Source organism: Sitophilus oryzae, unplaced genomic scaffold (genome assembly GCF_002938485.1).
Source record: "Sitophilus oryzae breed Bouriz unplaced genomic scaffold, Soryzae_2.0 scaffold_1441_pilon_pilon, whole genome shotgun sequence".
Classification (NCBI taxonomy): domain Eukaryota; kingdom Metazoa; phylum Arthropoda; class Insecta; order Coleoptera; family Curculionidae; genus Sitophilus; species Sitophilus oryzae.
In genome coordinates, this window is record NW_022146106.1 from 1,283,870 (window position 1) to 1,297,772 (window position 13,903).

Consider the following 13,903-nt stretch of genomic DNA (forward strand, 5'->3'; position numbering starts at 1 on the left):
GGCTTAAGATTACGATGTTTATAGTAAGGTAAGTACAGACCAACTATAGTAAATACCCAGTATAGTTTTGATTTGGCGATATTTCTTGTATTTTTAGTATTTTTTTAAGGCTGAAAATATCTCTGAAACTATCAAAACATATTTAGTAATTTTAGTAATATGTTAGCATTATGTAAAGTGATCAGAAAGGATGCCAAAAATGCAATAATATAAAGGGTATTCCGTTTAAAAAAATCATCCTAATCGACTGTCACTTTTTTGAGCTATCCTGTAAAAGTTAAAATATTTTCCAAAAATACATCTTAGTACGTACTTTAGGTTTGCACTTATACCAAATTCCCAAGTTTTTTATTATAGGAGCTACAGATGCCCGACACACTATTGCCGGACCCTGTATAATCTAAGTCTGTACTATCCTTTCGTTCACCCGTGTACATACTCACATCGTGTAAAGTCGCTTAACTTCAGTAGTCACGTTTTTTGACGGACAAAAGCTGAACCATTTTCAAAAACCAATATTGAATATAGAAATTATCACCACCCTATATCATCAAAACGAATATCTTTTCTTACCATCTCTTAAACAGTTGTAACGATTTTATATTTAATATTAATAATAGGTACATGACAATCTGTGCCAAACTAATAATTTTTAAACGATCCGTCACTGGTATAGAATATAATAACAGGAAGAAATGTATTTATTAATTTATTCCCCAACTTCTCCCATAATTATTTAATCTGCGAAAGTCAATTTAAAACAAACGGCTATAGTTTGGAACTTGGAACATAATCAAAAAAAGTGTTTTCTTGTGTATTATTGTCTATTTTTATTATTATTTAATAAAATATATAGTTTATAGTTTATTAAACCACTAAAGAGTTATTCCCTTTTTCTTTTTAAAATTTAATGATAAACATTTAAATATACTTTCTTCTCTTTGGCGGTACATTCTTAATCAGTTAAAATAAACTTGTGTAATCTCAGGCTATAAATAAGTCATTTAAATTAAAACTCTATGATTGCGAAATTCTTTTAAAAAGAAATATTTTCTTTGTACATATTCCGGAAGATACTATGTAGAATGTTAAACTCTAACATTGAACAAATCTTCCTACTTAATAATATTGCAAAAATATCTTCTATAATTAATAATCTTTTAAAAGTTAATCAGTAGCTGTATTTTATTTATTGAATTAATTATACAGTACGTGTTTAAAATAAGTTTTCATTGTTAAAAGAAAGCACATTGCAAAGATAACTGAATATGGTGAAATATGCGGCCTTAAGTTGCTAATTACATATCGTCGTTGTTAATTAGACCTTGAAGTTAATTATCTAAATTCTTCAGGTTTTTTAATAATAAATATGTAGTGTGTTTGTAGGTATACTGAATAATTTAAGCTTAGAACGATTGTTGCATTAAAAAATACTATTCTGGCCGATTCATTACTACAATCATCTGTTAGTGTGGGTTTATATGCATCCGTCATCCGTCAATGATTTTAAACAATTTTATTGGCTTATTTCAAAAATGACAGCTCGTATTTAAATATGATTGGCGTGATAGAACGACGGACGACGCGTGTCGTATGCGTATAAATAAATGCACCTTTAATATTATATATAGTCTGTTCAACGACAAAATTCTTGACAGTCATAGATGTGTCTGTCATTATAATTTCAAAGAAGTTTATTTTATTTTACAAAGAAATAAGTTGGTACAATTGGAACGCATAATTCATATATTTAAATTTTGAGTGACAAGTGATTACTTCAAAATATTGTAAAAAAAATATATAAAATTGAAAAAATCTATTCTTGGTTAATTAACTTTAATCTTAATTTTTTTTCTGCAGTACTAAAATGTATTAAAGTACTTGCAGTACTAAATGTACCTATCGTGTGATGTTATTTTAGAAATACTCCAATTTTATTTGTGGCTAATACAATTCTCTGGTCATGGTCTCTGGAAAACTGTGTCTCTGGCGGTCTCTGTGCACCGAATATTAACTGTAAACTATGGTCTGGGTCAACACTTAATTTTCCCTCGAGTTTTCCTCCACTTAATTTTAAAAAACACGAAACACAAGCAACAATACAGTCCAAAATGCAAAATGCAAAATATTTAGCATTTCTATTTGACATATTTTGACACTAAATTATAACCTATAATTTGGCAAGAGTTTCACAATTCTCAAAAATCTTAAGTCGAGTTCATACGCATAGGCGTTTGTCGTTCATCGTTGCGTCAAACCAATAATATTGAAATATGATCTGACATTTTTTAAATAAACCAATAAAACTGGTTAAAAACAACAAGAGACGACGCATGACGTATTTATTTATAAACGCATCCATAGTTAACTTAAAAAATATTAGAACCTTTTTTTAGTGAAATAAATGGATTGGTATGGAAGTCATCTGCTTTTTTTCTGTCATCGCCTGTCGAAATCTTACCTGAGAAAAAAAAAACAGAGTATAGATCACAGATACAGTTGTTATCTGTGATTTTCGTTCAAAGGTAAATTGTTATTTCTGTCAATTTTTGGCTGCCGTTTGTCGAAACGTTCTCTGATTCGTTTGACAGACTTTACCTCAAAATAATATCCGTATTCATTGAAAAAAAATCTGGTTTTTATTCTTACGTGCACATATGTTATCTAAATAAGTATACAGTTTTATAAAATCCTCTTCCTACAGCATTTTTGTAAGTAATTTAATCAATATAGGTAAATGAAAATTTACTAGTTAGTTTGTGCTTTGAGTTGGATTAACATATGATTTTGCAAAAGTCGGTCTAAAAGATAAAACGCTCTAATTAACCTACTGCAGTGGCGAAGCCACGGGGTGGGCTTCGGGAGTACAAGCCCCCCCCCCCCTAGGTTTAGTCAAGTAATAGGATATTATTAATTTATTTGGTCACAAACGACTTGGGTGTATGTACTTTGAGTAAAATTTTGATTCTAGCCCTCACCCACCTTTCCCGAATCCTAGATCCGCCCCTGACCTACTGTATGTTTTTCGATCAAACTTTTTTATCACACAAAAAATTAATATTTTTTATTTGTTATAGAATCTTCGTCAACAGGAGTCTTCACTTGGAAAATATAAAGTTCTATGGCTTCGATATGGATTACACCCTGGCGGGTAAGTCTTTATTAATTAAATAATGCATTTTTATATCGTATGATCGAAAAAAAACGGCTTCAGCGATGACTATGAAATGAGGATTGTCATTTTATTTTATATGTAAATTTATATGGGATATGTCATCATTGTCATCGATCGTCATTTCCCAGCCAACTGGACGCCGTTTTTTTTCGATCATACGGTAGTTGTTTTTGTCGGATTTTGGTCAAATAAAACTCAGAATTGTCTAGTAAAAAGACGACGTTTCGACAAGTGGATTGTCTTCCTCAGGAAATTAAATCAAATTTAGAAATATACCGGGTGCGGCTTAAAGTGGCTCACACCTATAACTTTTTTATTTTTATTTTCAGAGAAAAAAAACTAGAATTGGTATATTAGTATATGACATAAATTAGGATTGATTGACGTATTCAATTGTTGTTGGTCACTTCCTGTTTCACCGGAAATGACTACAACTTTTGATATTTTAATAACACCCTTGATATTTTTTTTACTTTATTTGATAGAATGTGGCACTCTAAATAGAATGACATATCATATGTCAATTTTTGACCTTTTCGCATATGGTTTATTTGAAACTGTAACCAAGTGTGTTACCAGTTGTGGTACCAAATTATTCGTAAAAACTGCTTTTTTTAAATATGCTAATGAGCCACCCTTGTTCTATTTGAAAAAATTGAGATATGATTTAAGATACGATTTGGGCATCTTTTAACCGGCCAAGACAAGACATGAAAAACATTAGGCGATCAAATATATTTTTCAAAGGCTAGCTAGATTTGAGCATCTTTTAGCCGGTCAGGAGAAGACACTAAAACATTCAATGATCAAATCTATTTTTCCAAGGTTCCTTGATGAAAAATTAGTGTTTTTAACATAGCACTCTAGATTGAAACTTAAAATACGATTTCTTTAAGCGAAAATGTCAAAAGTTGACACTTGATATGTCATTTTATTGAGAGTGTCATTTTTTGTCGAATAAAGTAAAAATATACCGAGGGTGCCATTTAAAAATCAAAAGTTGTAGTCACTTCCGGTGAAACAGGATGTGACCAAAAACAATTGAATACTCCAATCAATCCTCATTTATGTCATATCTAACAGACTAAATCTCGGTTTTTTTATCTGAAAAAATAAAAAAAAATTATAGGTGCGCGCCACTTTTAAGACGCACCCGTTATATAGGAGTTAAGACTTCGCATTACCAATATAGAATACAGCCTGAAAAATTGCCACCAACGTGCTAAATTTTTATTTTCTAGTAGGAACCATTTCTGAAAAAAAAAACAATATTGTGATTTAATGTGCTGTTCTAATTCAATTACTAATATTTATTTTTTTCTTGTTAATTGCTCCGCGTCAAAAAAAAATGTGTAGGGACAAAAAGTATTTACATTGACTACTATACACTTTTTTATTTTAAAATATAAAAAAAATATAATATAAGTGGAGTAACGGTTTGAACATCCTGTATATCACATGCCTAATGAAGAATTCTCCTAAAAACTGCATTTAATTAGTGTTTAAGTGTCATCCACACACTAAATTTTTTGTGCGAGTTGTTATTAATAATAGTAGATAGTGATAATATTTACTGATAATATACTGACTTTGGGTCACACTAACTAAATAAATTTGTAACGAAAGTCACACTGACAAATTTTATATTAAAATCTCAAAATTGCCCAAATAATTTTTGTCGCACTTAATCATGCACATCCTGTATATATCCTATATTTCTGATATAAAACGACTGTGAGGTTAAACTTTGACAAAAAACTATTTCATTGAACATCTCAGTTTGCGAAAGAATGTTTATTGTATATGGAAGATAAAAATCTATAGCATGTTTTAAATCCATGAAAGATTTTAGGGATTTATTAAAAATAGACAGGCAGCTTTAATCAGTTTCTAATGTCTAAAAAATTCGTTATTAGGAATAGGAAAATATTTTTAGCATTCCGAATAATGCACTATTCAAACAAAAAATAAATAAAACATTTCTTTAATTAAATGTTAAAATGGGGTTTACCAGAATCTTCTACCATATTAATATAAAAAATTAAAGAGAAAAAATATCAATTGCAATTTGCAATACAGTTGGAATTTGTCGAAATGCTATGAACTGATTCATCACACTTTTCTTGACCGTCGAAAAAATGTATAAATAGGTTCCTGAATAATATTTCCTACGTTACAATTCCACTTGAGTACGAGTTAAAATTGGAGATTTTTAGCGTGCACGAAACCCTTATGAAGTTCAAGGTGAAAACGGAAATTTTTAAGATCGTATCTGAGTTGTATTAAACCCTGATTGACATCTGACATGGAAATACCGCAATATAGAAATTTCATTAAAAATCGGTGGAGCAAACATACCTATTGTCCTATTGTGTATCACGTGATTCAAATGGGTTAACAAATCTCAAGTATTATGCAAGTAACTGATGCAAGTATTATATACATATACAGTATGTCCCGGATTGTCTTTAGAAGAAGAAAAACTTTTTTATTATTGACATTTTGAGAAAAATACATTCTTCATAAAAAATGTTGCTTGTTCTAAAATGGTTTAATCCCGTTTATACTTTTCCAAATTTCCATACCGTTTTACAAAAAATTAAAAAAAAACATGAAAATGTAGTTGCATTTAGTCTTAAAGAAAAAATTAAGTCTTAAAAATCAAAACGAGTTTCTATGTTAATGTCGGTTTCATTCTTTGATAGATTCTTATTGACAGAATTTTAATTTACGTCATATATTTTGCTGTTTTAAAATGTTAAAGAAGTACAAAATATATTTAGTTCAATGCTAGGGTAAGGGTGATTATAATAGTCATCGGGAAATGTGATACTTTAACAAACATCAAAAATATGATATCATTTAAAATTAATTATAACCATAGATAAAACAAAATAACCATGATTTGTGCCTTTTAACTTTTAGGAATAAAAATTCAACGACATTTTTATGTTTTTTTTAGTTTTCTCGAAAACGGTATGGACATTTGAAAAAGTATAAACGGGATTAACCATTTTAGAAGAAGAAAATTTTTTTATGAAGAATGCATTTTTCTCATAATATCAATATTAAAAAAGTTTTTCTACTTATATACTTCCGAAATAGATAAAGAGATAGTACTTCCGAAAATACCGGAAGTTGTAAGCAAATCTGTTGTTTTAAGTTAATACATCTATTTTCTTTTAGATTAATATACAGAGTGTAGGTGAATAAGTACGAAAAAATCAGGTAGTGATTGCCTGATGTATATTATCTGGATGTGCTATTACCCTACAAAGATATTTATACAGTGTCACAGAAAAAATCCGTATAGGCTTGGTGCATTCTCCGCCGTGCTGCCACCATCGGAGAATACAATAAACAGGGGACTAAACAAATACACGGGTTTAAATAGCGAATACACGAAAATTTTGTTATATAATTATTCTAAAAATGTTAGGAAGTATAATTTGTGGAAATTCTAAAAAACCTTTCTTCTTTCTTATTTGGGTATGCCCATATACAAAGCGTTTATACAGAAACTTCACTCGAAATATTGTATCATCATTTTTTTGTTATCCCTATTTTTGAAATAAATAGTATTTTAGTGTTTAACAGCCAATTTAGAAACTTTTTGTCCCTGCATGTTTTTTCAACATAAAACAGTTAATATAGGAAAATGATATTCATTATTAAGTTTAATAAGGTGTTTCCTATTATGTGCACATATAAACATACTACTATTAAAGTATACACTTATATTTAACGTTCTTTAGTTTTCAATAGTACAAATCATAGTACATCAATTCAAAATCATTGTTATTTAAAATATTTAAGTACGTACTTAAACATCGACGACTCCGTTATCGCTTATTTCTTTTTAAAATTATATCTTCGCACATCACTCAGTTGGTAATTTAGACTTAAAATGTCTAAGTGGTTGTCAAGTCCTGTCACCAATATATTTTTAACTTTCTATTTTTATTGTTTTTTTAATGTGATTTTTAATAGTTATAATACATAACAACTATTAAAAATCACGTATTATGCTAAATTTTAACAAACGCATCTTTAAGAATGGAGAAATAATGTGTTTATTGTCCAGCGAGAAAGTAATAAATTAAAAATTAATAAATACTTATTTGATTCACTTTCACAAAATTTGTATTAAAATAACCGTCTGTCACTCTGAGGACTTCAATCGGGTACCTCTATCCACGTGCCCACTTTGGTTCCAATTGGCCGATAATTAAGAAAAATCCTGATGATTTCGTCCATTTAGAGACATCAATTCGAAACGTCGAGGGCATCATCCTGTAGCCTGCCCCAAATATGCTGAAAGCGATCCACATTTTTCTGCAATATCAAATCTTTAGTCCCACTCTGATGAAGATGTAAACGAAACGTCGTTTCCAACTTTGCAGAGTGGGACCGTGTGCATTGTCGCTCACATAGCCTACCCACCAAATTTGGTCGCGTTCGGACAACATCAACTTTTGACGTTTCTTACGTCAAAACTAACTGTTAGTGACACGTGTCGTACAACACGGTCAAGTTGGTATTGGACCATACCATATCGTATCTTGGACTTGCCAAATTTCATAATGGACGATTTTTCCGCCATTGAAATGGGGTTTTGCTACATTCCGAGTTTCAGCCCTCTAGCTCACATAGGGCTCGAGTTACGACGCTCCAGAGACCCATCTTAACTTCCTCATTGGTTTACCAACCACTTTTTCGATCGTTACCACTTTTCGTGAAGCTAGCTCGTGTGTCACGGCCTTCAATTTTTACTACCAGCGCGCGTAAAGAAGTTTTACTTCAAAAATGTTATGTACATTTTGTTTTATGTTAATTGGTTATTCGAAAAAAATATGCGATTAAAGTATTTTTTCTACAAACGTCAGTAAAAATGTAATTTTTAACGCATGCTGTCAGTGCCTAAAATGTGACATTATGTCACTGATGGTAAAAGTCATTTACTTTTAGCACTGAAGCGAATCAATTACCCTAGCAACCATAAACTTCATGATTGATATATACGAGCATAAACTTGTTTGTAGAAAAAATAGTGTATGATATGTGTGCTAAAAACTAAAAGTGATTTTATCTTGTTCGAAGGGATGGGACACTCGCGTCGTGTCCCAAGCTTCCCTTCTCACAAAATAAAATACCACTTTTAGCACTTATATCATAAATAACTATTATTATTGTTAAAACTGTTCTAATACGATTTTATTTATATTTTTAGAATACAAGTCACCGCACTACGAGAAATTGGGATTTGATTTGGTCAAAACACATATGGTTTCCCTAGGCTATCCTCAAGAAATTTTGGAATTTGAATATGATCCGTCTTTTGCAATAAGGTAACTAACTATTGAAATTAGGCCATTTTACAAGTTATACTATTGATACATCAAGTACCTATTTCACTGACAGAAAATTCATTTTACCTGCAAACTAAAATGACAGCCAACAGTTGTTACTGTCAGGTATCTTTTTGTTGTACAGATTTGATTCTTATTATGTAAACTTTTGAATAAAAAGATTAAGAAAGGAGCATATCAACAAAATTATCTTTGAATGTGGTAGACAAAGATTCATTATTGAAGGTAAAATCATTTCGGACGATGCTAACATAAAAATTAATGTCAAATATTATTAAGTATCACAGTTTCCGCAGAATGACATCGTTAAATGAAACAGCCAACAGTTGTTACTGTCAGGTATCTTTTTGTTGGACAGATTTGATTCTTATTATGTAAGCCTTTAAATAAAAATATTAAGAACGGAGCATATGAACAAACTTATCTTTGAATGTGGTAGAGAAAGATGCATTATTGATGGTAAAAGCATTTCGGACGATGCTAACATAAAAATTAATGTCAAATATTATTAAGTATCACAGTTTCCGCAGAATGACATCGTTAAATGAAACAGCCAACAGTTGTTACTGTCAGGTATCTTTTTGTTGGACAGATTTGATTCTTATTATGTAAACCTTTAAATAAAAATATTAAGAACGGAGCATATCAACAAACTTATCTTTGAATGTGGTAGAGAAAGATTCATTATTGATGGTAAAAGCATTTCGGACGATGCTAACATAAAAATTAATGTCAAATATTATTAAGTATCACAGTTTCCGCAGAATGACATCGTTAAATGAAACAGCCAACAGTTGTTACTGTCAGGTATCTTTTTGTTGGACAGATTTGATTCTTATTATGTAAACCTTTAAATAAAAATATTAAGAACGGAGCATATCAACAAACTTATCTTTGAATGTGGTAGAGAAAGATTTATTATTGATGGTAAAAGCATTTCGGACGATGCTAACATAAAAATTAATGTCAAATATTATTAAGTACCTATCACAGTTTCCGCAGAATGACATCGTTAAATGAAACAGCCAACAGTTGTTACTGTCAAGTATCTTTTTGTTGGACCGATTTGATTCTTATTATGTAAACCTTTAAATAAAAATATTAAGAACGGAACATATCAACAAACTTATCTTTGAATGTGGTAGAGAAAGATTTATTATTGATGGTAAAAGCATTTCGGACGATGCTAACATAAAAATTAATGTCAAATATTATTAAGTACCTATCACAGTTTCCGCAGAATGACATCGTTAAATGAAACAGCCAACAGTTGTTACTGTCAGGTATCTTTTTGTTGGACAGATTTGATTCTTATTATGTAAACCTTTAAATAAAAATATTAAGAACGGAGCATATCAACAAACTTATCTTTGAATGTGGTAGAGAAAGATTCATTATTGATGGTAAAAGCATTTCGGAAGATGCTAACATAAAAATTAATGTCAAATATTATTAAGCATCACAGTTTCCGCAGAATGACATCGTTAAATGAAACCGAAATTAATAAAAATATACTCCACGGGTAGTGGAGTATATTTTTATTAATTAGGGTTTAAATGAGGTCCAAATAGGGATAAATGAGGTCCAAATTATAAGAAAATGCATTTTCTACGAAAACTTGAAGAGATAGATAAATGGTATAATACAATTTGATAGACAATTAAATTATGGATCTGGACGATGGTCCACTTTAGGTACGTCGTCAATCTTGAAGTTATTGATGTAAATTTGATATTAATATATTCTACAAAAAACATTCTCAATTAATGTTTTAACGTTTTAAGTACGGATCGTACGGATACTCGGCTAAATGTTTGAGATTTCTGCAATAAAATTATTTATTTTTTGAGGTTAGAAATGTTAGAATATAGCTTTCTTTATTAAGTTTAATAAGAGTGACAAGGAAGACGCAGATTTAGGTTTATTTGTCTTTTGCTCGCGTATATCGCTGGCGGTAACAATGAAATATTGAAAATCGGAATTTTATTTTATTTATACTTTCCTATTAATTTTGATATTATATTTTGATCTGTGTTAAAGGTAGAGAAGAGGATCACAATGGTAAAAACGTCCGCCGTAACTGAATTTTGATTGCATTGATTACAACATTCTTTTTGGGGGGTTTGTTTTTGGTGTTATTTATGGACGATCCGCACTTTTTTTGTTAGAAAATGTCATTATAAGTGTTCTTCTTCTCAATTCTGTATAGAAAATTTTAAAATTTTGACGTACCTAAAGTGGACCAGACCCTGGATCTGATTCCCATAAAATATACAGGGTGTTCCATTAAAGTAAACAAGTTATTGCCGTTTAAAACTAGTAATTATTTAATATAAATTTTTAGGCAGTCTGTATAAGGTAGTATTTTGTTTAGGTTACACAATATCTGGTCAATAAATAAACTTCAGTAAATATTTAGTATTAAAAATTTTGATACCCTTGGAGAAATGAAGCCTTAAAATTTTTACTCCAATTTCATAAAATTGAAAATATTTCAAAAACGGCAAGGTTTAAGTGTGATAAACCTTAATCAAAGTTACCTTTATTTCACTCGTAGAATCTAAAAATAGAATAATATACAGGGTGTTCTGACGTCGTTATGGCTTCTGTAGTCGCAAAGCAAGAATTTCTTTGAAAATTCTAACTTACTAGCAGACCCGTCTACACGTTGCTGTGGCTATATACATTAACTACCAAACTACGAATTACCTAAGTACCGAACTACCCAACTACCGAACTACACGTAATATATAGCCGGTGTTATTCTGATGTATAAACTATATTATTGTAAAGTTCCATTAAAATCCATTCAGTAGTTTTTGCGTGAAAGAGTAACAAAGATTCATACATCCATACATACAAACTTGCCGCTTATAATATTAGTAAGGATTTAGAAATCTCATGAGATTTAAATGTTAATTTTATTATCTAAAAAAAAAGAGAAAAATTGCTTCATTTATATTTAGACAATATAGATAACTCGTATTTTTTAACATACTGTGATAGCGGTAGAATTTTGCAAAGAGAGAATTACACTAAGTTTTTGTTTATTACTATAAATATACAAGAATCTAATTCGTCAAATCATATCAAAAATATTCCAATATTTGATAAGACACTATTCGGCATGTCAAAATGAAAATTTAAATAATTAAATGCTTCTAAAATATAAAATAAACACTTTAGATTCATGCTTTTTTATTGAATTTGTGATTCATTAAATATCTTTTAAAAAATAGCACGTTTTATGTTTATCACTAATATTATATTATTTTATTTTGCTATTTGTTAAAAAATGGATAGCCCACTTAAATTCCTTATAATAATTATAATTGGGATTCCTTTTTTAACTATACAAGGTGTCCCAATATTTTATACACATAGGACTAGGACGTATTTTTGGAATCAAAATAAGAACATTGGACACAATTTTTTACAAAGAATAATAGTAATTGTAATTAACTAATACAAAAGTACTTCGTTTAGTTTGGTTTAGTTATATAAACACATTTTTTAAGATATTTTAAGAAATGTTATTCCGATTTGAATGAGATTTGGGGCACCTATGTTTTGCTAAGCGCTGTAACATTTGACTTTGACAAAAGTCAAGAAAAAGTACGGGAAAGGTGAAAGCTGTCCCCACCCTTACATATATTTTACTAGAAATATTTTCCAACTCCACCAACCGCTGATTTCTTTTTCATAAAATGGTACTTCTAATATTTACTACATTTTTTGTCTGGAATATAGGGACACCCTGTATATCGAATAATAATCAGCCGTCAGTCATATTTTGTTCTACAAAATTCTGAATTTCTATAAGCATTCTTGATTCGTTCTTTTTGTCCTAAATTTTTTGGAACAAAATACCACATTGGGAGTTATTTAATTCTAGACCTTATGTCAACTATGTTTTGGGTTATAATTAATTAAACTAGCAAAGGAAAGGAAATCTTTAGGAGACTCTGTAATGCTGCTGCTTATCTTCGTCAAATGCAAAATATACAGGCAGTTATTTTCAGATAGCATTTCTTTAGTACTAGCTAGAATTAGGTTTCTTTAATATTGAATATTTATGCTATTTATAGGTTATAGCATATTCAGTTAATAAGGTCAGTAAGTTATTCTTACCGGTTGAGATGTAATTGGAGGTCAAGACCTCCAAAATATCCGAAATCAGAACCTTACTGACCGTAATACTTATGCTATTTTTTCCACTCTGAAATATATAGCAATAGTCAGTATTTTTCAGTGGATAAAAGTATTGTAAAAGTTTGAAATACCTTATAGACGGCGGTGGTAGCTTGTTGGTAGGTTGTAATACAAAATTATTTTTTAATTACAAAAGTGTTACATTTTAAATATGTTTAAAACACTTTGTAATATTCTTTTCGTAATAGAAAATGTCCTTGAAAATAATTAACTATATTTCATTACTATGTTTATCAGTTATTAAATATTATTTACACAATTTGTACATACATTCGGTGTCCCACTACACATTCTAATATTAAAAAAATAAGTTGGCGAAATATACACAAATATAATATCGTCATATTTTTATCAATTGTTTCATAATATGGATGAATTATTTATATTAATTTTGACTAATTAAACTAAACATTTACCATTGTTGGTTGAAATGACTAAAATGAGACAACTCTCTAATATTATAATACATATTAATTTTTGTCTTATTAGGAAAGTTATATCAAATTTATTTTATTACAGCAATTTGCTAAATAAAATATTCGTTCTTTTAATATTTTTTATATTGTTAATTTATTATAAAACCTTGGAATCAAGATTAAGAAGGCTTTACGTCCATTGTATTCTTAAGATAATAATCCTAACATATTTTTAACTAGCCATAAATGCGATAATAAAATTAATGAATCTTAAAGACTAATTTTAAACGATATTTATATCCAAACAACCTACATTAAAACATCATTAAAAAGCCGGGTCTACGTGATGTTTGAACTGTAACGATAACATGTCGTGATACCTACTTAACCATTTTTGTGGTTAAATCGATAGGATTTATGTTTTAAGGGGTTTTGGGTAGTTTTCAACTTTATAATGATCAAAAAAAATTAGACATATTCCATACATATTCAAACTCCATCCGAATAATAGTTGACGTCTTTGCCAGACTATCTCTTCATTCGACGAAAATCTTTGTTCATCGAACGCAACGATGGGAATTTTGGCGAGTACGAAAGATATTGTTACGGATTCCGTGTGTCCACTAATTCAAACTCACGATAAAATACTTAACGAATTTATTTTTCTCAGTATTTACAAACAATGTGTACTAATTACAACACACAATTAACTATTTATAAAATTCGCCAAA

General features: G+C 29.6%; 1 protein-coding gene across 5 annotated transcripts in view; it reads left to right on the forward strand.

Moving 5' to 3' along the window:
• LOC115876973 (cytosolic purine 5'-nucleotidase) overlaps nt 1-13,903 on the forward strand; it is a 69,409-nt gene that overhangs the window by 36,189 nt on the left and 19,317 nt on the right. For all 5 annotated transcript variants that reach the window (XM_030893023.1, XM_030893025.1, XM_030893022.1 and 2 more), the window contains 2 exons: nt 3,078-3,151; nt 8,406-8,523. In XM_030893023.1, coding sequence (XP_030748883.1) covers nt 3,078-3,151; nt 8,406-8,523 — 192 coding nt within the window. The remainder of the gene's footprint in view (nt 1-3,077; nt 3,152-8,405; nt 8,524-13,903) is intronic.